At 36.8% G+C, this 27,979-nt stretch overlaps 1 protein-coding gene across 1 annotated transcript in view; it reads right to left on the bottom strand.

The window, feature by feature from the left end:
- Positions 1-2,356: 2,356 nt before the first annotated feature.
- GDPD4 (glycerophosphodiester phosphodiesterase domain containing 4) overlaps positions 2,357-27,979 on the bottom strand; it is a 79,735-nt gene continuing 54,112 nt past the window's right edge. The window contains exons 10-14 of the mRNA XM_036221570.1: positions 25,755-25,976; positions 24,675-24,829; positions 16,623-16,770; positions 3,330-3,412; positions 2,357-2,534 (exon numbers count right to left, since the gene is read on the bottom strand). Coding sequence (XP_036077463.1) covers positions 2,357-2,534; positions 3,330-3,412; positions 16,623-16,770; positions 24,675-24,829; positions 25,755-25,976 — 786 coding nt within the window. The remainder of the gene's footprint in view (positions 2,535-3,329; positions 3,413-16,622; positions 16,771-24,674; positions 24,830-25,754; positions 25,977-27,979) is intronic.

Genomic DNA, 27,979 nt, shown 5'->3' with positions numbered 1-27,979 from the left:
AAGTCAGATAGAAAAAGTTGAAAATCACATATCTCTTATATGTGGGTTATAAACCTAAAAGAATCAAATGAACAGGACAAACAGAGACTCATGGACATGGACAATAGACTAGTGGTTACCAGAGGGTAGGGAGTAAGGGCGCTTGGAGAGGTAGACAAGGTAAAGGGGGTAAAATATGTGGTGACAGAAAGAAATCTAACTATGAGAAGTGAACACGCAATGTAAATACATATATGCCTTACTGTTAAAATGTAGAGCTGAATCTTATCAGATTTCGTTAACCAATATCACCAAAAAAATTATTAATTTAAAAAGTAGTCAGAGATAAAAAGTAAATATTACAAGTAGAGGAACAGAGATAAGAAAATGGAAGTTTTTTTTTTTTTTTCTTGGAAGACTTTTCATAAGAAGGCAAAGAACTGACTCTTTTCAAGTGCTGAAAAATACATCCTAAAGCTAGAAAGGTATAGAATGCCTTCTGGTGGCAGTTAGCTGGTGCAGTGGTACATGCCCATCCTGGAGGTGGTCGTGCTGCAAGATATGCTTAGTGTTGGACACTCTATTCCTCTCATCCTGAATGGATCTGGACTGAGGTTCTGGCTCTGTTCAGTCTTTCTTGTTCCTTCTTTTTCTAAACTTGGTCCTGCACCCTCTAGATTTGTTTTCAAAGTACTCAAACAGCCTTTGATAAATTTTCTTTCTGCTCAGAAGAGTCAAAATTGGTTTCTGTAACAGTAAATTAAAAACTCTTAAAATAGGAAAGCTTATGAATTTGTTTTCTACTCATCTTCTAATCATTTCAACATGGTAGAGTCAATTTAACTGAGTACTTTTCTAAGGCAATGTAACTATTTCCTTTATCCAAATTTACACAGTTCTCTGAATTTTTCTTTAAAACGTCTCTCCCATTCTTGATTTCTTCACCATTTCCATGTTCTTTTCATTTCTTGGCTGGATTACTATTACGGGCTGAATTGTGTCCCCTCCATATTCACATCTTAAAAGCCCTAACCCCCAGTACCTCAAAACCTGACTTTACTTAGAAATAGGGCCGTTACAGAGGTATTGAATGAGGCTGTTAGGGTGGGCCCTAACCCAATCTGACTGGAAAAGAGAAAATTTAGACACAAAGAGACACTACGGATGCATATGTGCACAGAGGAAAGACTGTGTGAGGACACAGTAAGAAGCCACTATCTGCAAGCCAATGCGAGAACTCTCAGGTTTAAGAAACCAAACCTTCTGACACACTGATCTTGAATCTCTAGCCTCCAGAACGTGAGAAAATAAATATTTTGTTATGGCAACCTCAGTTTACTCACCACTACTGAAAATCATGAGGTAGCTGGAATACAGCCTTCAGATTTCCTAAAAGCCAGCAGAGTGACCTTCAAAAATCCATGTAACTCATTTACTTGAGATCTCTCTGACCCTCAAGAGATTTGTGTGATCTTGGTTGAACCTTCAGTTTCACAGTATGAAAGACCATTGACTTCCATTTCATTTATTCAAATTTCTGAACTTATTTTTTCATGGTCGCTGTGGATCCATTACTGACTCTAAGTATTTTATCAATTCAACCCTCTGCCAGCTGGTGCATGGCATCTCAGGACAGCCACCACTGTACACAAGCAATAAAAATGATTTTATGATTTTTATGACCTTGCTAAAGGTTCCAGTGCTATGGAAAGAGACTGTATCATGTACTGCAGAGTTCTCTGCTTCCTAACTGGTTTTCCCTTTGACATTACACTGGCTTACCAAGCCAATAACTCTTTATGTGATTATCTCCATAACTTTTAAAAATTAAATCTAGCTTCCCTTCCCCTTACTGGGCCTATCTCACTTTTTCAGACCCTGAGTTCTGCTGAATAGTAAATTACTGTTATTCCATCCCCTTACACGGAAATCTAGGCATATCGCTCCCCTGTTTGAAACCCATTCACCCTCTTCTCATTGCTTATATGCAGAGCCTAGACCCTAGTCCAACATTCTAGAATCTCTGCAGTTTCTCCCCGATTGTCCAACACACACCACCCACAACTGAGGCCCCATAAAGCACATTCAGCCCTGAAGGGCATGGAAACCACTCTATCCTGGATCTAGGCTCCTGGCCCACTGTTCTCCATGGGCTAGTCCTCCACTCTCTTGGGCCACCCTCCACAGACAGTTTTCAGTTATCATCAGCTCCTATCAGAGTGCCTGGCCCAAAGTGGGTATTCGATACCTTTGTAATGAATAAATATTTGAACAAGTTAACACATAAACACCGCATTCGATTTTCTTTGAAGGGGTCTCACTGCTAGAGAATGAGGTCCAAAATAAAGTCTGATGTCAAGGGTCATCCAGACTGTGCTCAGCCCACACAGCTCAATTTCTCCCTGGTCCCAAACCTCCAATTTCCCTCAGTTCTGGTCAGACATGAAAAGCAGGCCCTCTGACCAGCAGGCAATGGGTATGAGTGGTCTGGACCTCTGACTTTACCTGTGTGACTGCTGCTGCTTTCTGAGACATTTTCTTTGTTTTCTTTCCACCTGGAAGGAAGCAGACTATCCATGAATCTCAAATATTTCAGAAGAAGGCAATAAGCCAAGACAGTGGCCAGAAAAGAAACATTATCCAGTCATATTCTCACTTAAGCAGAGCATTTGTACTTTCCCCTCCTTTAAAGGATAACCCATAAAAGAAGGAATGATGAGCGTGGTGAGGTCTACACTACCATGGTGTCCTCTAGCTAAAATTATTCTTCCGGGATGTTTTCTCTCTTGCCTTAAATCTTGAAACCCTGTAGGATTTGACCTGCAAGGATTCTCAAATGTCATTTTCTTGGACAGATAAAAAGACTATGGCCTAGAAAAGCACAGTGATTTTCCCAGGGTCACCCACTGAGCAAGGGGCAAATCTAGGGCAGAAATCCAGCATTCCCAGTTTGTGAACTTGCTCTTCTTTGCACAGGACCCTGCATGTCCAATTTTGTAGAAGGCAGGAAGATGGAAGCATTTGCTTTGGATAACATTTAACCTCTGCCCTCCCCCAACTGATCCACACTGAACCTGCAGTTACAGGCTTTAACTAAGCTTTAGTGAGAGAGCGTCCTCATCCTTAGAATATTGTCTTACACTGAGGAGGTGGAAAGGGCATAAAGAGCTACAGGCAACATGAGAAGAAATGAGAGGTTCAGAACATTAACCCTGTCTTCCTGAGAACTTGTCATTCAGGATTATGGGAAGAGTGTTTAACTGTTTTTTGTTTGTTTTTAGCTATCTGTAAGAACCATTCATAATTTTATTCTGGGGAAAATTCATTTAAAATTACAAATATATTCTTACCAATGAAAATAAAATATGGAAACAATGAAAACTGCAGAAACACCATCCAGGAGAAACCACATCAACATATAATGACTTGGTGTCTACAAAACAGAAAACAAACTATAGTTAAAGAACTTTACAATAGGAAGGGATTTTAGATCACATGGGCAGCGTCCCTTGCTGTACTGCCAGTGCTGGGAGCAAGGGTGGTGAAGAGGATGGGTGACAGACCGGGTGGAGAAACTTTGATTTATGTGGTGATCTCAAATACAGAGAATATTTGCTGCTGCCATAACAATCAACCCACCTGTGTGTGAGGAGCAGGGGAGAAATCTACAAGGAATAAAATACTTCGCTCCTTTCATCTCCTGTGACCGTCAACACAGAGGCCTGGCGGAATCCCCGAGAAGTCATGTAGCAAGTCTATCCTGGACTCAGGATTATAGCCCACGTGTCTTGCTCCGTGTTTTCATGGCATGACTTCCCACACCTAGCTGTGCATCCAATTCTACCTGGGCAGTTTTAAGTAATACGGGTTCCTGAGTCTCTCTACAGACCTCAGAAATTAGAATTTCTGCAGTTTTAACAAGCTCTCTGCATGATGCTGAAGCAACTAGACTGTGAAACAGCATTTTGGAATCATTGTTCCCTCTCATCATGTATCAAATAAGTATGCTGAAATTATTATTCTCCCTTACCTAACATGCCCCTTTCTCCACACTGCTTGCCTGAAGCACACACTTCCCAGAGCTCCATTTCCTGGGTCTTCTTGTGTGAAATTTTTAATTCCCTGGCTTGATTGCCCCTTTCCTCCTCCAGTGTTTCCCCTCAAATTTTACTTGATGAGACTGGGGCTGGCACTTTTTATTCTTTCTTACCATTCGCCACCTTATCCCAAGGTCTTTCCTTGGACTGAATAATGACATTAATATTAATGATCAGGATAATAACAACGAGCAATGAGCATTTACAGGAGCTAAGGAAGTGTTTTAACCACTTTAGGTCTATTTTTCCATTTATTTATTTGTTTGTTTGTTTATGGTAACCTTGGCCAACAATATCCAGTAAATTTTAAGTGTACATTTCAACAGTAAGATATATATATATATAGTACTGGGTGTTCACCACCCACATATTTGTCACCACATATTTGACCCCTTTTATGCCATCCACCACCCCTCTCCCCCCAATCCTCTGGTAACTTTTAGTCATTGTCCATGTCTATGAGTCTCTGTCCTGTTCATTTGTTGCTTTTAGGTTTATATCCCACATATAAGTGATATCATGTGCTTTTTAACTTTTTCTGTTTCACTTAGCATGATTATCTCGAGACCATTCATGTTGTCACAAATGGTAGTATTTATCTCTTCTTATACTCGAGTAATATCCCATTGTATATACGTACTACATCTTCTTTAGCCAGTCATCTATCATAGGACACTTTGGTTGCATCCATGCACTGGCCACCATGAATAATGCTGCTATAAACATTGGTGTGCAAATATCTTTTCAGATGTATCTTTTCAAGTCTTTGGGGTAAATACCCAGTAGAGAGGGACTGCTGGATCATACAGTGGATCAAGTCTTAGTTTTTCGAGGAACCTCCATACTGTTTTCCATAGTGGCTCTACCAATTTGCAGTCCCGCCAGCAGTGTATGAGGGTTTCTAATTCTCCACATCCTCTTCAGCATTTGTTATTACTTATCCTGTTGATGATAGCTAATCTAAGAGGTGTGAGATGGTATCTCGTTGTGGTTTTGACTTGCATTTCCCTAATAGCTAGCGATGTGGAGCATCTTTTCAAATGTTTGTTGGCCATTTGTATGTCTTCTTGGGAGAAGAATCTGATCAGGTCCTCTGCCCATTTTTTGATTGAATCGTTTGGTTTTGTCGCTGTCGTTATTGAGTCGTATGAGCTTTTTGTGTAGCTTGGCTATTAGGCCCTTATCGGAGGCATTGCTTGCAAATATATTTTCCCATTGAGATGGTTGTCTCTTTACCTTGTTGATGGTTTCTTTTGCTGAGCAGAAGCTTTTTAGTTTGATGTAGTCCCATTCATTTATTTTTGCTTTTACTTCCCTCACCTTCGAGGTAAAATTCTTAAAATCTTCTTTAAGTCCAAGGTCCTTGAGTTTCACTCCTATGTTTCCTTCTATGCGCTTTATTGTTTCAGGTCTTATATTCAGGTTCTTTAACCATTTTGAGTTAATTTTGGTGTGTGGTGATAGACAAGAGTCTAGTTTCATTCTTTTGCAGGTGGCTTTCCAGTTTTCCCAGCATCATTTACCGAAGGGGCTTTCCTTTCTCCACTGTATGTTTTTGGCTTTTTTTGTCGAAAATTATTTGCCCATATAAACATGGGTTTACTTCTGGACTTTCGATTCTGTTCCACTGTTTTTTTGTCTGTTTTTCTGCCCATGCCATGCCGATTTGATTACTGCCACTTTGTAGTATAATTTGAAGTCAGGTAGAGTGATGCCTCCATCCTCGTTTTTTTTTCCTCAGGATGGCTTTGGCAATTTGGGGTCTTTTGTGCTTCCATACAAATCCGATATTTTTTTGTTCTGTTTCTTTAAAAAATGCCGATGAGATTTTGATGCAGATTGCATCAAATCTGTATATAATGCTTTAGGTTATAAGGTCATTTTAACTATGTTGATTCTTCCAATCCAGGAACACGAAATAGCTTTCCATTTCTTTATATCTTCTTCAGTTTCTTTCAATAGAGTCTTGTAGTTTTTATTATATAGGTCCTTCGCATGCTTTATTAACTTTATCCCTAGCATTTCATTCTTTTTGTTGCAATTGCAAAAGGAATTATTTTCTCCACTTCTTTTTCTGACACTTTGCTGGTAGAGTATAGGAACGCTATAGAATTTTGAACTTTGATTTTGTATCCAGAAACTTTTCTGTATGTGCTTATTGTTTCTAGTAGTGTTCTTGTGGCGTCTTTAGGGTTTTCTATTTAGAAAAACATGTCATCCGCAAGTAGTGACAATTCTACTGTTTCACTTCCTCTTTGGATGCCTTTTACATCTTCTCTGGCCTGAGTGCACTAGCTAGGACCTCCAAAGTTATATTGAATAACAGTGGTGATGGTGGACAGCCTTGCCTTGTTCCTCATCTCAGAGGGAAGGTTTTTCATTTTTCACCATTAAGTATAATGTTGGCTGAGGGTTCATCATAGATGGCCTTTATTATGTTAAGGTACTTTCCTTCTATACCAATTTTGTTAAGTGTGTTGGTCATAAATGGATGGTGTATCTTGTCGAAGGCTTTTTCTGCATCTATCGATATGATCGTATGATTCCTATTCTTTAGTTTGTTTATGTGGTGTATCACGTTAATCGATTTGCATATATTGAACCATTCCTGTGCCTCTGGGATGAAGTCCACTTGATCGTGCTGTATAATCTTTTTAATATGTTTCTGTATTCAATCTTCCCCTTTTTCAGTCATTAGGATTTTTGCATCTGTGTTCATGAGAGATATTGAACTGTAGTTTTTTTTTGTTTGCTTGCTTTACCAGGTTTTGGTGTCAGGATAATATTGGCCTCATAAAATGAGTTGGGAAGTATTGCCTCCTCTTTGATTTTTTGGAAGAGTTTGAGGAGAATAGGTATTAAATCTTCTTTGAATGTTTGGTAGAATTCACTGGTGAAGCCATCTTGTCCTGGACTCTACTTTTTGGTAGGTTTTTGATGATTGTTTCAATTTCCATACTGCTGATGGGTCTATTTAGAATTTTTTGGTTCTTCTTGATTCAGTCTAGGAAGGTTGTATCTTTCTAAGTCTTGTTCATTTCTTCTAGGTTATTAACTCTGGTGTTACACACTTTTTCACAGTATTCTTGTTTGATCCTTTGTATTTCTGCGATATCAGTTGTAATTTCCCCTTTCATCCCTGTTTTGCATTTATTTTTCTATTGTTCTTCTGTTGTCAATTTCATTTATTTCTGCTCTAATTTTGATGATTTCTTTCCTTCTGCTGACTTTAGTCTTCATTTCTTCTTCCTTTTCTAGTTTTTTATTTCTTCTCTGACCCAGTTATTCTTCAGTAGCATGTTGTTTAATCTCCAGTATCTTGTAGTTCTTCCCACTTTCTTTTTGAAGTTGATCTCTAGTTTCAAAGCATTATGATCAGAGAATATGGTTGTTATGATTTTAACCCTTTTATGTTTGTTGAGGCTATCTCTGTGTCCCACTATGTGGTCAATTCTTGAGAATGTTCCATGTGCACTAGAGAAGAATGTATAAGCAGCAGTTTTGGGATGGAAAGCTCTGTAAATGTCAATTATGTCCAGTTGATTAATGTGTTATTTAAAGATGTTATTTCTTTACTGATTTTCTGTTTGGATGATCTGTCCATATCTGACATTGGGGTATTTCGGTCCCCTACTATTATAGTGTTTTGATCTATTTCTGCCTTTATTTCTGTTAGTATTGCTTTACAAATTTTGAGGCTCCCTCATTGGGAACATAGTTATTAATAAGTGTTATGCCTTCTTGGTGCATGATTCCCTTTATCCTTATGAAGTGTTCCTCAGTATCTCTTTCTTTCTGAGATGCCCTGTCACCGTGGTTGTTCATGGTGTTTAATGGACTATTTTTCTTCCTGAGCATTAATGGAAGTGTACTTTGCCTTTTTTGGAAGAAGATATATTACACAGAGGTCTCTCTTTAGCCTGTTGTAAAGAAGACATTTTTCTTTTTGTTTCCAGCCTCTTGAATCTCTGCTTTACACAAAGTCTTAAAAATGTCTCTCTTCTTTTTTTTTTTTTTCATATATTCAATCATGCTCGCTACCCTCAGTCTCAGTCCCTGTTAGTGTTAGCAACAGTTTTGGTAACATTCGCTCAGATTCCCCTGGTTCCACAGTGTTCTGTTTTGAAGAATATGGGGGGAGTGGCCATCTGTATTGGGGCTTGGAGGCTGCAGTTCAACCTCGTGTTTTGCCACCCCAGCTGGTAACAATCAATTGTTGCTTCTCTGCTGTTCCCACCTCTCTGATTTCTTCCCTGATTCCTGGGCACTGCTGCTGCATGGAGCTCAGGCAGGGCCATTCAGGGAACCCACCGTACCTTCTCCCCTTCCACTCCTCTTGCAGGGAGCTCCAACTATGACAGGTGGCTTGTTTCTCCTAGTCTACCACCGGACTCCTGGTTTCTGACCTGTGGTAGCTCTTATCGCAGATCTGTTGCTCAGACGTGCTTGTGTGCTACTGGTTGGTTGTTTTTTGTTGAGTTATAAATGTTCAACTTATTGTTATTTCAAGGGGAGAGATCTGCGGACATTTCTGCCATGCTTCTCACGTCACTCCATTTGCTTTAAATAACTGAAATTACCCATAATTCAGGGGAAAGTTTTCCTTTAAACTACATTCATTTTCTTATAATATAAATTTGGTCCCTCCTTTGAGGTAGAGGAGCCAGGTAGAAGCACTTGCAAAATACTCTCAGAAGCCCAGCCTGTGGCACTGCACAACTCTGGAGCACAATCTACATTCCCTGCCTGATGTCAGAGCACAGCGAGAGTGCCCATACAATTGTCCCATTTTCATATCTAATACTCACGATAGCCCTATTATGCAGATACTGAGGAAGCTCTTAATCAACTTCTACTAAACTGAGGCTCTTAATCTCTTCTGGGAAACAGAATGAATGATGCCTTGACCTGCTCTATCACGCTCCCCAGTTAAGGATCACCAAGCAACACCAAAAATCAGTTGTTCTTGTTCCTCAAATGGCTTAGAACAGTTACATTCATTGTTATAACTGTGCAATGTAGTTAAATATTATTTAAATATGTAAAATTAGCAGGAAAAAAGTATGCCATTTTCAAGAAAACTAAGTCAATGCTTTGAAAATCTCAATGAAGACAGAGTAGTTCATCAAAAAATAAACATCTGAATTAGGTGTGAGTGAAACACTATAAGACAGAGATCCCCAACCCTCAGACTGTAGACCGGTACTGGTCCGTGGCCTGTTAGGAACTGAGCCACACAGCAGGAGGTGAGGAGAGGTTGAGCGAGCAAAACTTCATCTGTATTTGCAGCCACTCCCCTGTGCTAGTAGCATCACCACTTCCGCTCCACCTCAGATCATCAGGCATTAGATTCTCATAATCTAATTCTCATAATCTAGATTCTCAGCAGCACTGGTCCCTCATGCCAAAAAGGTTGGGGACCACTGCTATAAAAGATTGAGATAGGGAGATTATTAAATTATGGGTACAGTCCTTACTCAGACTGTTTCTATGACTAAGTTCTTGTTCTGCTTTAAAGAAGTAAAACTTAGAAATCATACCTGGTTCATCTGGATGTTTAAATAAGCAAGAGAATACAGAATCCAACCAGCTGAATTATCCTCGAAAAAAAAAATTTTACTCTATGTCAAAAGGTAAATGAATATCTTAAAGTAAAACGTGTAAGATACGTATGGTAGATGATAAAATGACCACAATAGTCCTCCCAAAACTGAACCCTGGAGAGTGACATCAGAAGTATGGCAGCTTGAGGGGGTCCTCATGATATCTTCAATTAATATTACAACAAGGTGAACAGCTATAATCCAACAAAGGATTCCCAGCCTAATACATGAACACTCTGAGAGATTTGTCCATCAAAACATCAGAAGGTGGTAGAGCATAAGCAAAGAAGGGGGGAGGGAAGAGAGAACAGCAGAGACAGTTGCTACAGACGCAACCTGGAGCTCGAGGCAGGGCATGGGGAGAGGAGAGGAGTAAGGCTGCTTCATTCACTCTGTAGCCCTGAGAATTTTTGCCAGAGTGGTTAGCATATAATATGGCTGAACCCAGCGATCTATCAGTACAGAGACGGAATACAGCTGTGTGACAGCTATGTTCCAGCAGCTGCCAGTGCCAGGCTAAAAACAAAGCCACAGGGCCTGGCCACCTCCCCATACCCTCCCAGAGCTCACTTCCCTGTACCCTCCCAGAGCTAGCAGTAGGCCCCAGAAGAAACTATAGCAGTGAGTGTCAGGCTACAAAGCACAATATCTACAGCTCTTAGAACTGAAGAGACAGCTCCTGAGTGGCAGATGCATACACTGTGGCTAATGCCAGTGACAACAGTGGATATACAGAGGTGAGGCAGCTGAGGTCTGCCAGTGGCCACTATTGAAAGAAAAGCAAAGCCACAAATACACTAGTGGACCTCTCCCAACCTATACTACCTACACCCATCAAAGCTGATCCTAGTGGGGGCACCTGGACACCTCAGGCAGTGCCCTGGGACTTCAGGGGTTCAGAATTCCATTACCCACAACATTCTGCCAAAGTAGTGGAGCCCTGAGACCAAGGTGACCTGATCACAAAGGAAACACCCATCTTTCCAGGGAATACAAGGCATTGTCCCACACCTAACAGAGATCCAAGAAGCCTGAGCAGTGCAAGAAGAGGTTTGTACTCCCTTCAAGCACCACCTACCGGAAAACAAAAGAGAAACCTCTTTTATTGACCTCTTAAATAGGCATCACTCTTAAAAATAATTAAATAAAATAAAAGCAGAGCTTATTCCCATAAATTCCTATGCAGAGAAATTATCCATTAAATACCATGAGGCAAGGTAACAAGGCTGCTAAGAAATAAAATTAAAAATCTCCAGAAAATAAACTTAAAGAGAGAAATACGTGATTTAAATAACAGAGAATTCAAGATTGCAGTTCTGAAAAATGCAACAAGATGCAAGAAAAATCAAATAGGCAGTTTAGTGAACTCAAAAATAAAATCAACGAACAAAAAATATATTACCAAAGAGATGGAAATTTTAACAAAGAACCAAATAGAAATTCTGGAGCTGAAAAACTCAATAAAAGTGATGAAGAATGAAACAGTGAACTTAGGAAATACAGCTGACCAGATGGAAGAAATAATTCGTGATATTGAAGACAGAAATCTGGAAATGATGCAGATGAAGAGAGAGAGACTTGAGAGTAAATAAAAATGAAAGAGCTCTACAAGAACTATCTGACTCCACTAGAAAGAACAATATACGGTTAATGGGTATACCAGAAGAATATGAGAGCAAGGAGAGAACAGAGAGTCTATTCAAACAGTCAATGAGAATGTCCCAACCTACAGAAAAAAAAAATAAACCACAGAATCCAAGAAGTAATCAGAACGCTTAATTATCTCAATCATAAAAGGCCTCTCCAAGGCATACTATGTTAAAATTGTCAAAAATTAGTGAAAAAGAAGGAATTCTCAAAGCAGTCAGGGAAAAGAAGACGAGAGCCTATAAAGGAAAATCCATTAGACTATCATTAGATTTTTCAGCAGAAACTTTATAAGCTAGGAGGAAGTAAAGTAGAATGTTCAAAATTTGAAAGAGAGAAATTACTAGCCAAGAATAATATATCCAGTAAAGTCATCTTTTAGATATGAAGGAGAAATAAAAACCTTTTCAGAAGCTGAAGGAATTTACCATAGCAATACAGGAAATACTGAAAGGGGTTATTCTACTTGAAACAAAAAGGCAAAAGGATACAAAACTATGAGTAAGATGACAGACTGGCAGACAGAAGCAGGAAACTGCAACTCTTATACAGAATAAGGTGATATACACTTAAATATAACACGAAAGTTAAAGGAGATAAAAACAAAAAAAGAAGACAATAACAATGGCTACTACAACTTGGAAATGAACACACAGCATAAATAGGGATAATTTGTGACAATAAAAACATAAAATGGGAGGGGGTCAAGGTCTGAGTTTGCAAAGGGGAATGGAGATAAGACTCATGCAGAAGAAAAAGGACTACTGTATATATGAAATTTTCCTTTATACAAACTTAGTGGCAACCACACAAAAAAATCCAGAACTGAGACACATAATATAAAAAAGAGGGAATAAAAGGAAAAAATTATAGAATACCTCCAAACTAAAATAATAGAGAAAACCAGAAGGCCAAAAAAAAAAAAAAAAAAAAAAAAAAAACGATGAAGACACCAAGCTACAAAAGATAAGATGGCTAAAGGAAATCCTCATATATCAATAATCAGCCTAAATGTAAAAAAGCTGAACTCATCAATAAAAAGGCACAAGGTAAGAGACTGGATCAAAAACAAAATGTAACCATATGCTGCCATCAAGAGACACATCTCAGGTGCAAGGACAAAAATGGACTCCAAGTGAAAGGGTAGATAACAATATTCCAAGCAAACAGCATCCAGAGAAAAGGTATAGCTGTACTTATATCTGATGAAATAGACTTAAGAGGTAAAAAAGGCAGCAAGAGACAGAGATAGACATTTCATAATGATAAAATGCATCAAGAAAACATAACACTTATCCATATATATGCTCCCAATCAGGGAGCACCAAAATATATAAAGTACTAGTAGAACTAAAGGGAGAAACTGACAAAAAATATAGTTATAGTAGGAGACCTAATGATTCCACTGACAGCTATGGATAGATCTTCCAAACCGAAAATCAATAAGGAAATATTGGCCTTAAATGACACATTAGACCAAGTGGACATAATCAATATTTATACAGAGCCTTTTATCGCAAATCACCAGATTATACATTCTTCTCTAGTTCACATGGAATATTCTCAAGGATAGACCATATGTTGAAATTTAAGAAGACTGAAATCATACCAAGCATAATCTCCGAACACAATACTTTGAAACTGGAGATCAACTACAAAAAGAAAGTGGAAAACCCCACAAATATATGGAGATTAAACAACATGTTACAGAGGAATGGCTGGGTCAATGGAGAAATGAAAGGAGAGATCTAAAAATACATAGATACAAATGAGAATGAAACTACAACATATCAAAACTTTTGAGATACAGCAAAAGTGATAAGAGCAAAGTTTATGTCATTATAGGCCTACCTCAAGAAACAAGAAAAATCTGAAATATTACGTCTTCAAGAAATAGAAAAAGAACAAATGAAGTCCAAAGTCAACAGAAATATGGGAATAATAATAATTAGAACAGAAACAAATGAAATTGAAAACAAAAAGACACTAGAAAAAATATGCAACAAAGAGCTGGCTGAACTCATTAAGGAAAAAAAAAAAGAGAAAAGATACAAATAAAATCAGAAATAAAAGAGGGGAAGTTAGGACAGATATCACAGAAATACAAAGATCATACAAGAACACTATAAAAGGCTATATGCTATCAAGTTCAAAAACCTAGAAGAAATGTACAAGTTCTTAGAAATATATAACTTTCCTAGACTGTATCATTAAGAACTGGAAAATCTAAATAGACTAATCAACAGTGAGGAAATTGAAACAATCATCAAAAACCTCCTAAAAAGTAAAAGTCCAGGACCAGATGCCTTCACTAGTGAATTCTACCAAACATTCAAAGAATATTTAATACCTGTCCTTTTCAAACTCTTTCAAAAAATTGAAGAAGAAATACTTCCTAACTTATTTTATGAGGTCAACATTACCCAGAAATCGAAACCTGGTAAAGATAACACACAAAAGAAGAAATTATACACACCCGAAATTTGAAAACGTTTATCCATAAAGATATGTGCATCCTAATGTTCATTGTGATATTATTCACAGTGGCTAAGACATGGAAACAACCCAAGTGTCTTTCGGCAGATGACTGGATAAAGAAGATGTGGTACATACATACAACGGAATATTACTCAGCTGTAAGAAAAGATGAAATACTGCCATTTGCCACATGAATGGATCTTGAGATCATCATACTAAGCAAAGTAAGTCAGACAGAAAAAGTTGAGAACCGTATGATTTCACTCATATGTGTGATGTAAAATGGAAACCAACAAACAGACGACACAAACAGAGACTCATAGACACAGACAACAGTTTAGCAGTTACCAGAGGGAAAGGAGGGGAGAAGGAATGTAGATAAGGGTAAAAGGAGTCAAATATTTACTGTTGGAAAGAAATTTGACTTTGAGTGGTGAACACACAATGTGATGTGTAGATGATGGATTACTGAATTGTACACTTGGAACTATATAATTTTATTAATCAATGTCACCCCAATAAATTTAATAAAGAAAAACAAGCCATATGCAATGTGTCTTTGTTGTTCTTCCCATCAAGAGGTAGAGTCTGTTTCTCGCCTGCCCCACCTTGAATCTGAACTTGGCCATGAGATATTTGTTTGGCCAATGGAACGTTAGCAAACATCACACTGGGAAAATTTGAAAAGTACATGTGCATTGGGGCTTGACCTCTCTTCCTGCTGGGAACACATTGCCACCACTGCTTGATCTCTCTTGTTGCTAGGAACCCAATGCTCAAGTCGGCCTCCTTGAGGATGAGTGATCACAAGACGAAGAGACCCCAGCCATTCCAGGTAAGACCCTTGACATATGAATGAGGCCATCCTAGACCATATAGCCTAACCAAGCTGGCTCAGACCAGAGGAACCACTCAACCATCATACAGAATGTGACCAGATATCTGTTTCTTTAGAGCCACTAAGTTTTAGGTGAGTTATTTTTTTTTTTTTTAAATAGGAAAAGCTGATAGCCTGTATACCTCTTTTTATGATTCTCCACTTTAACCTTTTCAATTAATAGATCAATGATCAGATAAAGTCGTGTTGGATAATATTATTATTATCCCCCATTTACAAATAAACAAACTGAAGCACAGACAGGTTAACTAACATTTCCAAATTCACACAATAATTGGTAAAGCCAAGACTTGAATCTGCATATTCTAACACCAGAGTGTGGGCTGCTTAAGAAAGCCCTTGGATACTCACACCACCTCCCTGAACAAAGTGACATGGACTCCTTTAAAAAAGTCAAGGCCTGTGGTAGAAAAAAGTTTTTTTACTTATATACAATTTTTCCTTTTTGCATTTTAAATCACATGAATTCAAATATTATCAATTAAAATATTAAAATGAAAAGTTTTATTTAATATATCCAAAGGGACAACTTTGAGACATTACTGAATTAGTGGGATAGGATTATGAAAGTGTGTGTTGCTTTCTAATTTACGCATTTTTACAATGATTAAATTTTACATAATGCATGCTTTCTTTCTAATCAATTTTAAAAGAGAAAAAAGTTATAAAAATATATAGCACACATGAAGAGAAACTATATGAAGACAGATAGGTGGAGAGGCTTCACCCTTGCCAAGAAACCTGCCATTCAATGTTTCCTTCAGGGTCATTTCCAGAAAGCTGCCAAGTCACTGAGAAAAAGAGGTTAACAATCTGATAATGCCACCAGAGGGCCTCAATACCCCACTGGCCCTGTGAGATTGTGCCCTTGACCTTGATCCCCACTCTCCTTGGTCCTGTCCCTGAACACGTCAGAAAAAGAGGTTAGTTAGGCTAGAGGCATGAAGAAGTCAACCTGAAATATTTAAGTTTTTCATTTAGGCTTCTCTGTTTAAAGCTTTAACTTTCAAAGCAGTTTAGAGTTTAGGTTAATACTCCGGACTGGATAATTTGATACTGAATTGAGGCTTTTTGGTGATTAATATGAACTTTTAGAAATTATCTAAGAGTGACTAAAAAAGCTTTGGGACCAGAGTAAGATTTCATTCAAGGTCAGGGAAAGGTCTAGCTCACAGAGCAGTTTAAAGAGTCAATGAAGAGAAATTAAGCCATTTTTTGGTATATACTATTGTGTCCCACTCTGTCAACATATTCTACATAGATAAGAAAAACGGGCTCTATAACAGTAACTGGTAAGCTGAGGTTCTCTCTACAAACAAATGATGAGATTTAGCTAGGGTCTTAAGATCCCCAACCTTCTAGCAATAAACAATATCAGGGCCAGAAGAGGAAACCAAGCTATGTGACTGAACACTGACTCTCCTCTTCAAAAGTATTTTGTTGAGAACACACAGTTTTCACTTTGGAGTCAAGTACACTTGTTTTTTTCCCCATACCCATGCCCCGTACCCATGCCTCTAGGAAGGCAGGACTACAATAACAAAACTCTAGACTCAAACCTCATTCTGAATCTTGGATCATAAAACAACAATGTGCAAGAATCTTAATATCTTCATGCTTCTGTTTCCTTATGGGGATAATAATAGTGGCTAACTCAGAGGACTAAATTACATAATGCATGAAAAGCACATTGTGAGAATTAAACAAACAGTAATCATTAGAAAAATATATTTTTATCCTTGAAAATCACAAAAGGATCTGGATTTTAAAAGAGGGAATGGCATATCTCCAATATCTCAAATGTCTCCGCTCTTAAGTAGTTCCCCAGGAGATGGCACAATGGGCAATGTATGAGCCAGGTCAGTTACACAGACTTCCACTGTACCAGACTTGGAAGAACAATCTGGGCAACCAGCTCACCATGAAGAAGTAAGGGTGATTTATCTGCCTCAGGAGCTGAATGTTGTCTGTGGTCACTGAGTGAATTCTGGAGCACCAGGCCAGCGAGTAGAGCCAAGGTTCATTGACGATGTATAAATTGATGTTGATGTTAGCTGCTTTATAATCTCTGGAACAAAACAGAACACACAGGGGGATTTAGACTTAATCTCACTCTTACCATCTAAAAGGGGAAAAGCCACCATGTTTGTGAAAGAAGCCTGTTGTTTAAATCACCAAAGTAGCTGGTCCTGGGACAATTTATGATATGACATGCAGAATGGGTTCACGTTGCAATGAGATAAAGGACTGGATTTAATACCTCCTATACCAATAGTGGTATGTTAGTAAAATGGATGTCCTAAAGGAAAAAAGGAAAGAAGAAAGAAAGAGAGAGGCGGGGGAGGAATGGAGGGAGGGAAAAAAAACCCTTATTTGTACGATTTGCCAATCTCCATGGTGTAAATAGCCAATTTTAAGCTACCACTGATAAAACAGGTTTCTAAAATTTCTGAGTATTTTAATAATAGGCTACCATGAGCTGGTATGATCCAGATCCAGCACACTCTTCGGTAACAATTATACTTACTTTCATCTAAGCACTTGACAATACTCTATCTGCCTTCCTACCAGTCTTCTTTACTTAAGTATAACCAAATTAAATGCAGAGACAGTGTCTTATTCATCTCTGTATATCCAGTACCTAGCATAATACCTGCCTTCATAAATAGTAATTGAAGGAATAAATGTTTATTTATATTATATAAATGTATTTATATTTCTTATTTATATACAAATAATAAATTTATACATTTATTTATATATTACATAAATTTATTATTTATATTTACATAGGTGAATATTTAAATTCAAATATAAATAAGTTTTATAAGCACTGAGTAGGGGAAATGGAACCCAATGCACTAAATATTGGTAGATACTTCTGCACTACCTAGAGACAGGAAGAAGATAAATAGAAAAGTTTCTAGTAATTTTAGTCAAGTTGTCATTTCCAGGGATTAAATTTCTCAGAAAATACACAACATAAGTGCCTTCAAAAAAATTTTTTTTTTGAAAATTGAATAGTACAGTATTTGGGGTTTGAATCTCAGCTCTGTCATATACTAGTGTGGCAAGTTCTAATGCTCGGTATATAAAGTGTAAGGTAAAAATAATAATACCACCTTTGTAGGAGTGTCATCAATTATTTATCCAGCATGTCTCTAAGATAATTCTACAGATTCTCTAAAGATAAATTAAAAAATAGAAACAAGAAAACAGTAGTGAAAAGTACTTTCTAAACTTTTTGAAACACACACAGAAAAGATCACAATTCTGTATATTAGTAATGAACATACAGACACTGAAATTAAAAATACAATGAAATTAAAAATTATCCCAAAGAAAATGAAATGGCTAGGTATAAATTTGACAAATTAAGTATAGGAACTGTAAGTTGAAAACTAAAAAAATGATAATAGTAATTAAAAATGATTTAAGTCAATGGAGAGACATATGTGTTCATGGATTGGCAGACTCAACATTATAAAGATGTCAATTCTCCTCAAACTGATTTGCAGGCTTAATGCAATTCCTACCAAAATCCCAGCAATGTTTTTTTGTACAATTAGGCCAGCTAATTCTAAAATGTGTATGGAAAAGCACAACCCCAAAGAAACTAAAACCATTTTGAAAAAGAAAAAGAAATTGGAAGCGAATCATCCTACCCAATATTAAATCTTACTATGTAATTACAGAAATCAAAACAGTATGATATTAGAAAGCATAGATACATAGACCAATGGGATGTAATTTAATATCCAGAAATATGCCCACACAAATATGCCCAAATGATTTTCGAGAAAGGTGCAACAGCAATTCAGTGGAATAAAAAGCGTTTTTATAACAGATGGTGTGGGAGTAATTGGACAGACAAGTGAAAAGGGTATAAATGGAGCTGTAAAGGAGCAGAGTTTTGTATATTCTTGAAGTTAAGCTGTTATAAATTCAAAATGTCTTAACTTTAAGTTAAATGTAATTCCCATTGTAATCACAAGGAACACAGCTGTAAATATACAGAAAAGTGAGAAAAAGATATAAACATTTTACCACAAAAAATCAATTAAACACAAAAAACAAAAGTAATGCAAAAAATCAGGCACAAACAAGCTATAAAGCATATAGAAATAAAATATCAGATGATGGAAACAAAACAACAAATATTTACAGAAATGACTGAAGTGACAAAATAATAAAAGTCCCTCCTTATCAGTGATTATTTTAAATAGAAATGGATTAAACTCTCCAATCAAAAGACAGAGATGAAAAAATGAATAAAAACACATGATCTAACTTTATGCTGTCTCTGAGAGACACATTTTAGATCCAAAGACACAGATAGAGTGCAAGTAAAAGGATGAAAAAAAGATGTTCCATGCAAAGCGGTACCAAAAACAGCATGTATGGCCATATTAATATCAGACAAAATAGCTTTATATCAAAAGAAGTTACAAGAGACAAAAAAAGACAATATACATTAAGAAAAATACAATAATTGTTGTATAATAATAGATGGAGACTTAACTATCTCATTCTCAATAATAGATAGAATGAGCAGACAGAAGTTAAATAGTTTTTAATCAACACAAGAAACCAACTATATCTAACAGAAATACAAAAAACACTAAACCCAGAAATAACAGCATATACATTCTTCTCAAGTGCACATGGGGTATGTTTTAGTATAGACCATATATTAGATCTATAAGCTAAGTATCAATAGTTGTAAAAAGACAGATATCATACAAAGTATCTTCTTCAATAACAACAGGATAAAGCTGGAAGTTAATTAACAGAAGAAAAACTAGAAAATTACATATTTGTGGAAATTAAACGACACACTTTTAAACAAGCAAAGAATCAAAAAAGTAACCACAAGGGAAGTTATAAAATACTTAGATGGATGAAAAATGAAAACATTATATTAAAACTCATGGGATGCAGCAAAAGTGGTTCTAGGGGAAATTTTTATAGGTATCAATGCTTACATTTAAAAAACAAGAAAGATCTCAAGTCAATAACCAAACTTTACAAAAACTAGAAGAAGAAAAATTAACTCAACGAGGGTAAGAAAATAATAAAAATTAAAGCTGACATAAACAAAATAGAGAAGAGAAAACCAACAAAGAAATCAATGAAACCAAAAGTTAGATTTTTGAAAAGATTGACAAAAATAACAAATCTTTAGCTGGATGGACTAATAAGAAAAAAAAAATTCAAATTACTTAAATAAGAAATAAAAGGTGGGGATATTACTATTAATTTTACAGAAATAAAAAGGATTTTAAAAGAGTACTATGAACAACTGTTCCCCCCAACAAATTGGATAACCTGGATTAAATGGGAAAATTTAATTTAAATTTGTGTTTAGAAACACAAAATCCACCAAGACTGAATCATGAAGAACTAGAAAATGTTAAGACCACTAATAAGGAGATTGAATCATTAACCAAAAATTTCCTGAAAAATAAAATTTTAGACCCAATGACTTCACCGGTGAATTCCACCAAACAGTTAAAGAAGAACTAATACCAACTCATTAGGATGGCTACATCAAACAGAAATCAACAAGGATATAGAGGATGTGGAAAAATTAGAACCTTGTGCACTGTTGGTACAGTTGCCATGGAAAACAATATAGTAGTTCTTCGAAAAATTAAAAATAGAATAACTATATGATCCAGGAATTCCACTTCTGGGTATACAGACCTATGTTGGAGATATTGCAGGTTTGGTACCAGAACACTGCAATAAAGTAGATATTGCAATAAAGCCAGTCACACAAATTTTTTAGTTTCCCAGTGCATATTGAATTGTATACTCAAAACCTATATAATTTTATTAACCAATGTCACCCTCAATAAATTTAATTTAAAAAAAAAGAAGATCCTCTAAGGAAATAGTTGACCAGAGATAAAAGAAAAAAAAAGAATTTATGCTTACACTATACTGTAGTTTAAGTGTGCAATAGCATTATGTCTTAGAAAAAAATATACACACCTTAATTTAAAAAATACTTTATTGCTAAAAAATGTGATGACTTCTGACAGATCAGGATGATGATTACTGAAGGTTGGGGTGGCTGTACCAACTTCATAAAATAAAATAAAAACCATTGCCTTTTACTTTCACATATTTCTCTATAGCATACAATGCTGAATGATAGAATATTACCCACAGTAAAGCCTCTTTCAAAATTAGTCCTCTCAAACTATCCATGAGCGTTAGAATCAATTTCTTCCACTCTCCTGTTAATGTTGATATTTTGACCTCTTCCCATGAATGACAAATGTTCTTAATGGCATCTAGAATGGTGAATCCTTTTCAAAAGGTTTTCAATTTACTTGGCCCAGACCCATCAGAGGAAGCAGTATCTATGACAACTAGAGCCTTACAATAAGCCTCCATAAATAATATGACTGAAAAGTCAAAATAACTACTTGATACATGGACTGTAGAATGACTGTTGTGTTAGCAAGCATGAAAAATCATTATCTTGTATATGTCCATGAGAGCTCTTGTGTGACCAGATGCATAGTAAATGAACAGTAACATTTTGAAAGGAATTTTTTTTTCTGAGCAGTAGGTCTCAACAGTGGGTTTAAAGATTCAGTACACCATGCTGTAAAGAAATGTGCTATCATTCAGGCCTTGTTGTTCCATTTATAGAACACAGGTAGAGTAGGTTTAACATCATTCTTAAAGGCATTAGGAATTTTGGATTGGTAGGTAAGCATAGGGTTCAATTTAAAGTCACCAGCTGCATTAGACCCTAAAAAAAGGGTCAGCCTGTCCTTTGAGACTGTGAAGCTAGGTATTGATTTCTCCTCTTCAGCTGTGAGAGTCCTTAGGTGGCATCTCCTTCCAATATAATGCTGTTCATCTACACTGAAAAATCTATTGTTTAGTATAGTCATCTTCATTAATTAGCTTAGCTAGATCTTCTGGATAACTTGCTGTAGCTTCTTTATCAGCACTTGCTGCTTCACATTGCACTTTCACGTTGTGAAGGGGTTTCTCTCCTTAAAACTCATGAACCAACCTCTGGTAGCTTCAAATTTTCCTTTTGCAGCTTCCTTTCTCACTCAGCCTTCACTGAACTGAAGAGAGTTAGGGCATTGCTCTGAATCAGACTTTGGCTTAAGTAGAATGTTATGGTTGGTTTGATCTACCAGACCACTAAAACTTTCTCCGTATCTACAATAAAGCTGTTTTGCTTTCTAATCATTTCTATGTTCGCTGGAGCAGCACTTTTAATTTCCTCCAAGAACCTTTCCTTTGCATTCACGACTAGCACATTAGGCCTAGCTCTTTGGCTGTCTTGGCTTTCCACATGCCTTTCTTGCTGAACCTAATCATTTCTAGGTTTTGATTTAAAATGGGAGACATGTGACTGCCTTTCACTTGAATACTTAAAGGGTTATTAGTTGGCCTAAAAGTAGTACTGTTGTGGGAGGCCTGAGAAGAGAGGAAGAGTTGAGGGAGTGGCCAGTTGATGGAGCCATCAAAATATATACATTTATCCATTTTACACGGGTGAGATTTGTGGCACCTCAAAACAATTACAATAGTAACATCAAAGATCGCTGATAACAGATCACCATAACAAGTGTAATAATAATAATGAAAAAGTTTGAAATAGTGTGAGAATTACCAAAATGTGACTCAGATACACAAAAAGAGTAAATGCCAATTGACTTGTTCAATGTAGGGTTGCCATAAATCATCAATTTGTAAAAGATGCGTTATCTACAAAGTATAATAAAGCTAAACACAACAAAATGAGGTAGGTCTCTATATCCCAAAGGAGCGAAAGCAGAGTTTTAAAGAGATGTTTGCACACCCATGTTCAAAGCAGTATTATTCATGATAGCTAAAACATGGAAGTAACCCAAATGTCCATCAACCGATGAATAGATAAGAAAATTGTGAAATATACATGCAACGAAATATTATTCAGCCTTACAAATGAAGGAACTTCTGTAATGGTTAAATTCAATATGGATGAAACTTGAGACTTTAAGTGAAATAAGCCAGTCACAAAAACAGACAAATACTACATGATACCACTTATAAAAGTCAAAATCATTCGGACAGAAAGTGAAATAGTGGTTGCCAAGCTCTGGGGGTGGGGGAAATGTAGGATTATTGTTTAATAAGCATAGAATTTGAGTTTACAAGATGAAAAGAATTAGGTAGATGAATGGTGTGATGGTTGCACGATGTTATAAATATGTTAAAACCACTGAAATATACATTTAAAACGATTCAAACAAAAAATTTTATGTGTATTTTGCCAAAATTTAAACATTTTCTTAAATGAAGGAAATCTGAGTAAACTATTGAAGTTTAGTTAAAAAAAAATGTTCACATGAAAACTTGTACACAAATGTTCATGATATTTCTTTATAATAGCTCATAAATAGGAAGAATCAAATATTCTTAAGTTGGTAAAGGATTAAACTAACTACAGTACATCCGTACAATAGAATATGACTCAGCAACAAAAAGAACACACCATGGATATATGCAACAACCTGGATGGATCTCAAGGGAATTATCTGTAAATAATACAATCACAACAGGTTATATACATTATGATACTATTTATGTAAAATTTTTGAAATTATAGAAAGGGAGAACAGTAATTGCAAGGAGTAAGGGGTTGAGGCAGGGGGAAAAGGATGAAGATAACTTACAGGACACACCATAAAAGGACAGTGATGATAAAAACTAACATTTACTGTGTTCTTACATTTGACCAACATTTGGCTAGGTGCACAATATAAAGTAACTCATTTAATCATTTAATCATTCTATCAGGTTATTGTTATTCTCAATTTACAAATAAGAACATTGATAATTAGAAACTTATCCAAAGTTATATGTGTAGCTGATGGGTAGACCAGGATTGGGAAAAGAACCTGTGGTCTACCAACCATAGAACCTGACACATAATTAAAGCTCAACAAATAGAAGCTATTAAAAATTTTCTCAACTATTAGATTAATATAAATTATGATTAGAAGAAAAGGAAATCATCTTAGAGCTATTTCCTCTTTGAAAAAAGGTCAAAAGAAATTTAAAAAGTATACTCCAAACAGAATAGTTGGGCAAAAAGAAATCTTCTGATTAGGAAATAGTGGTAAAATATAATTTTCCAACACTGGAAAAAAAAATTTATGATAAACTATCCTGTAGTCAAAAAGCAAGAAAGCAGGAACAGAAACAGAGATGCATCCCATAGCCTCGTTCATGGCCTGAAATGCAGAAACGTATCTAGGGGAATTTTTATTAAGCTCATGGAGATTTGGGATACATATATCTCCAAGGGAGACACTGTCTCTGAAACATTTAGGATTATTTGAAAACATTACTTTTAAATCTAAGAGAGAGAATATGAATTTAATTAAGCAGTGATCAATAACAGTTCATTTTATTCCCACTTGCTTTTAATTCTGAAAATCTGTCTTTAATTATATATTTATAAATCTGGTGGTTGATAATTTTAGTTTCTTCTCATGTTTGGATGATGTTTTGGAGGTTTTTAAAGTTGATTTAGTAATGTTCTTAATTACACTTATAAGAAATATGACTAGATCACGAAGCTATTTGTGGAGTACAATAATCTATCTGGTAATGGCAGGAGGAAAAAACTTTAAATTCTGACTTTTCAATGATCACCTTATATAAAAAGAAAAATGCCAAGCATACAAAAACATGTGTTGAATGAGAGAGTAAAGCACAAAGAAGTGGCAGAAGACTATGTTCCAGGGACTTAGTCTATACTTGATAAAAGTTTGTGGGCAGAGGGAGAGAGGAAGACAGGGAGGAAAGGGCAAGATGGGGAGAATAGGAGATTCTAAAAAGAAAGACATGCAAAATTCTGAAGAAGTGGAAGATAAGTAGTTTGGTCAGAATGTAGATTTTGTGCAAGGCAATATGTGCCAAGAGGGGGGTTGGTCAAACACTTACCTCAATCCGTTGTAGAACAACTTCTTATAGTCAACATTTATTTTGCTGATATTTTCTTTTGTAAGGCGTTCAATGGAGTATAATCGACCCACTTGCTGAAAACCAGGAGCTTTTTTCTTGACATACATTCTATCAAAAGCTGTCAACCAATAAATCTGTAAGGAGAAAAAGGAAGTCTTTCAGTACATAAACATCCGTCTAGGTGCAAACAGCCCCATGTAAAATAGAAGGCACACGATTCCAGAACTGGTAACAGTCTACAGGCAACAGAAAGATTCTAGCCCTTGGCCTAATATTGCCTCATGAACTCCCATAATAGGGCTTTCACCAGGGTTGTTCTGGAACTGAATTTCCTCAGGTAATATTGCAGCTATTTGCACACGATAGACCCTTGAGTTGAGGGCCCATTGTGTGCAGATAGCTGCATACTAGCCAAAGTGGATGAGGGTTAGTAGGTGTGGATTAAAGGTGGGAATCATAAATATCTCCCCTGGCTGACTCTAAAAATCATCTTTGAGAAGGCTCATTTCCTGCCAACAGAGAATGCTCATTTGTGGAAACGGTTCCATTGGCAAAAAAAGATACATACTTTTTTCATTCATAGTACTCTTCCATATTCTGAGAATTTAAGAGATTTGGAATGATTGACTACCCTAATGCAGAGAGTTGCTTCTGAAAACCATGATGAACAAATCTCTGCTCAAATAAGAACCAACGGGGACTTTCTACGTCATAAATTGAAGCCAAGTCCTCAAAACCTAGCGTTCCCCAGGCCCTTTCTAATAGTTTTACATTGGTGATGGTGCAGGTCACATAGTCATTACACACATTCCTTTTAGCAGAGTACTGTTATTTCATTTGGTTTGGAATAGCAAACAGTCTCACTGTTTTTCTTCACTGAGATAAATATAAGTGGGTCATTCTTAGATTGCCACATGTAGCTGTATAAGCAACAATCCCCATTTCTACAGAAATCAAATTTATTTATGGATCTATAAGACAGGGCTGGTTCAACTGCTATGCTCATGGAACCTGCTACTCACCTCCCAACCTCTACCATAAATACTGAGATAAACATACCAGATGTTGCTCAATTTGAGAGTCGAGGATCACGCTTACTACACGGCGTACAAACGTCTTTCTAAGAGGATGTTTTGGTGGAGGAATATTAAGATCAAATATCACAAATTTTTTCTCCTTCTGTGCAAATTCCAATAAGTCACTTAGTTTTGGAATCATCTGATTTCTTGCCTTTTCTTTATCCGCCTCTGATAAGGGTTTCATATTGTAAAATGGTTTGAACTAAAAATAAATACATCAGAGAATATATTGACTTCTATCAAAAGCATTTTCCAATCTTCCTGCTATAAAACTCCACACCCAGCCATACCTCCATGTTGCTCCATTGCCATTCTACCACCAAGCATTGGAAATACTGGTCCTTAGATAATAGTTGCCAAGGAGGGAAACTAAAAGTAATCTCCATAGTTAATTATGTATTTGGAATGATTTGATCTGTATTGAAGAACTGTGGTATTTGCACTGAAATACTTTCAGTTTCCTCCCTTGACCTTCTTTCTCAGCCTTTTTTCAATCGGTCAAGGTAATACAATCCTTTTTCAGTTGCATTGGCTTCCAACATTTTCTCTCATTGTTCTAGTTTTGTGTAATGCAAAGAAAATAGCCTTTGGCTTCAGACTGAATTGTATTCAATCTCAACTCTATCACTCATTTGCCTTCTTTGCCATACCCACCTGTTAAAATCTTACCCCACAACTTGCAAAGCTCAGTTCAAATGCTACCTCCTTTGTGAACATTCCTGAATGAAAGAGACTTTGAGGGTATTAAACTCCAATGGCCCACTTTGTGCCTCTGTAATTAAATGTTTCATTCTGTCATCTATAGTTATTTGTGTATGTCTTAGACTAGATTCAAATCTTGGCTTCATGGGAAGAAAAAAATGGCATAGATGATAGAGGCTCTGTTCATCCCTCTGGTGACTAAATCAAAGTTGTGACGGAAACAAGGAACAAGCAACAAGGAAAAATCGCTTAGGATCTAGATGAACAAACCATACAACTAGGGATAAATCCAAGAAATCACCCTGCAACAGCAGAAGGTAGGATGAGGCGAGGACGCAGAGCTGCCGAGTCTCAAGTGCCTGAGTGAGACAGAGGCTGTGGCAGCGGCAGACACCTCTTAAAGGGGCTGCATCGGCAAGTGGATTTTCCCGGAGACAGACCTGCTTGTTCTGAACACCAGTGCCAATTCGGCTGTGTGCAGAGGGCACCAGAGACTTACAGGGAGAGAAACATTGTCAGAGTGAAGGCTGGTGAGACTCGCTCTGTACAGAAGAACTGTCAGTATCCATTGTTCCTCTGTTCAGCCCTAACCCCTCCCAGTGCGCAGAGTCACCGCCACCATAATGGAGTCCTCATCATACCGGATAACAGAAGTCCCTCGGCCTAGAGGATTCCCTGAAACCCTGCCTCACCCAACTCACAGCCTCACCCAAGCCACATTCAGGTATATCCTCTGCAAGTTAAGTGCTTCTTGCTGAGCAGCACTTAGACTCACACTGGAGGCAGCTGGCCTCCATTTCTGGTGTAGCCTTTGAGACAACTATAAGCACAGCATCTGTGGATTGCTTCCTTAATCTTAACAGAACAGGTGGCCCCACAGGGGTAGAGCCTTGGGCTAAATTTGGCCTGCAGCTGAACCCCTCTCAGGACTGTGCCACTGTTACCTACTTAACAAATCCATACTAATAAGACCGGGAGACTTAGGAGCTTTGTTTAGTACATAGAAAGAGACCTAGAAAGGCAGTGAAAATGGGAAGACAAAGAAACAGAAACCATATGAGAGAACAGAACAGAGATCCAGATACAATGGAGTCAAGTAATGTAACGGATTCAGAGTTCAAAACACTGCTTATAAAGATGTTCAATGAATTCTTGGGAAGTGTAGATAAACTTAGTGAGAGCTTCAACAAAGAGATAAAAAACATAAAAATGGAAATGTTGATTATACAAGGGAACCTGTCTGAAATGAAGAACACATTATCCAAGACAAAAAGTATATTAAAGGAATAAACAAAAGAATAAACAAAGGAAATAAAGAAAAGAATCAAATGCCCTATCTAGAGGATGAGAAAGCCAAGGACACTCATTCACAATGGCAAGAAAAAAGATGCCAACACTATAAAAATAAAAATAATTTAAGGAGCATATGGGATACTATTAAGAGTCCAAATATCTGTCTGATCAGCATAACTGGAGAAAATCAAGATGTTGAAAGCTGTTTGA

Source organism: Rousettus aegyptiacus, unplaced genomic scaffold (assembly GCF_014176215.1).
Source record: "Rousettus aegyptiacus isolate mRouAeg1 unplaced genomic scaffold, mRouAeg1.p scaffold_m13_p_5, whole genome shotgun sequence".
In the NCBI taxonomy this organism is placed as follows: Eukaryota; Metazoa; Chordata; class Mammalia; order Chiroptera; family Pteropodidae; genus Rousettus; species Rousettus aegyptiacus.
This window is presented reverse-complemented; position numbering and strand designations above follow the sequence as displayed.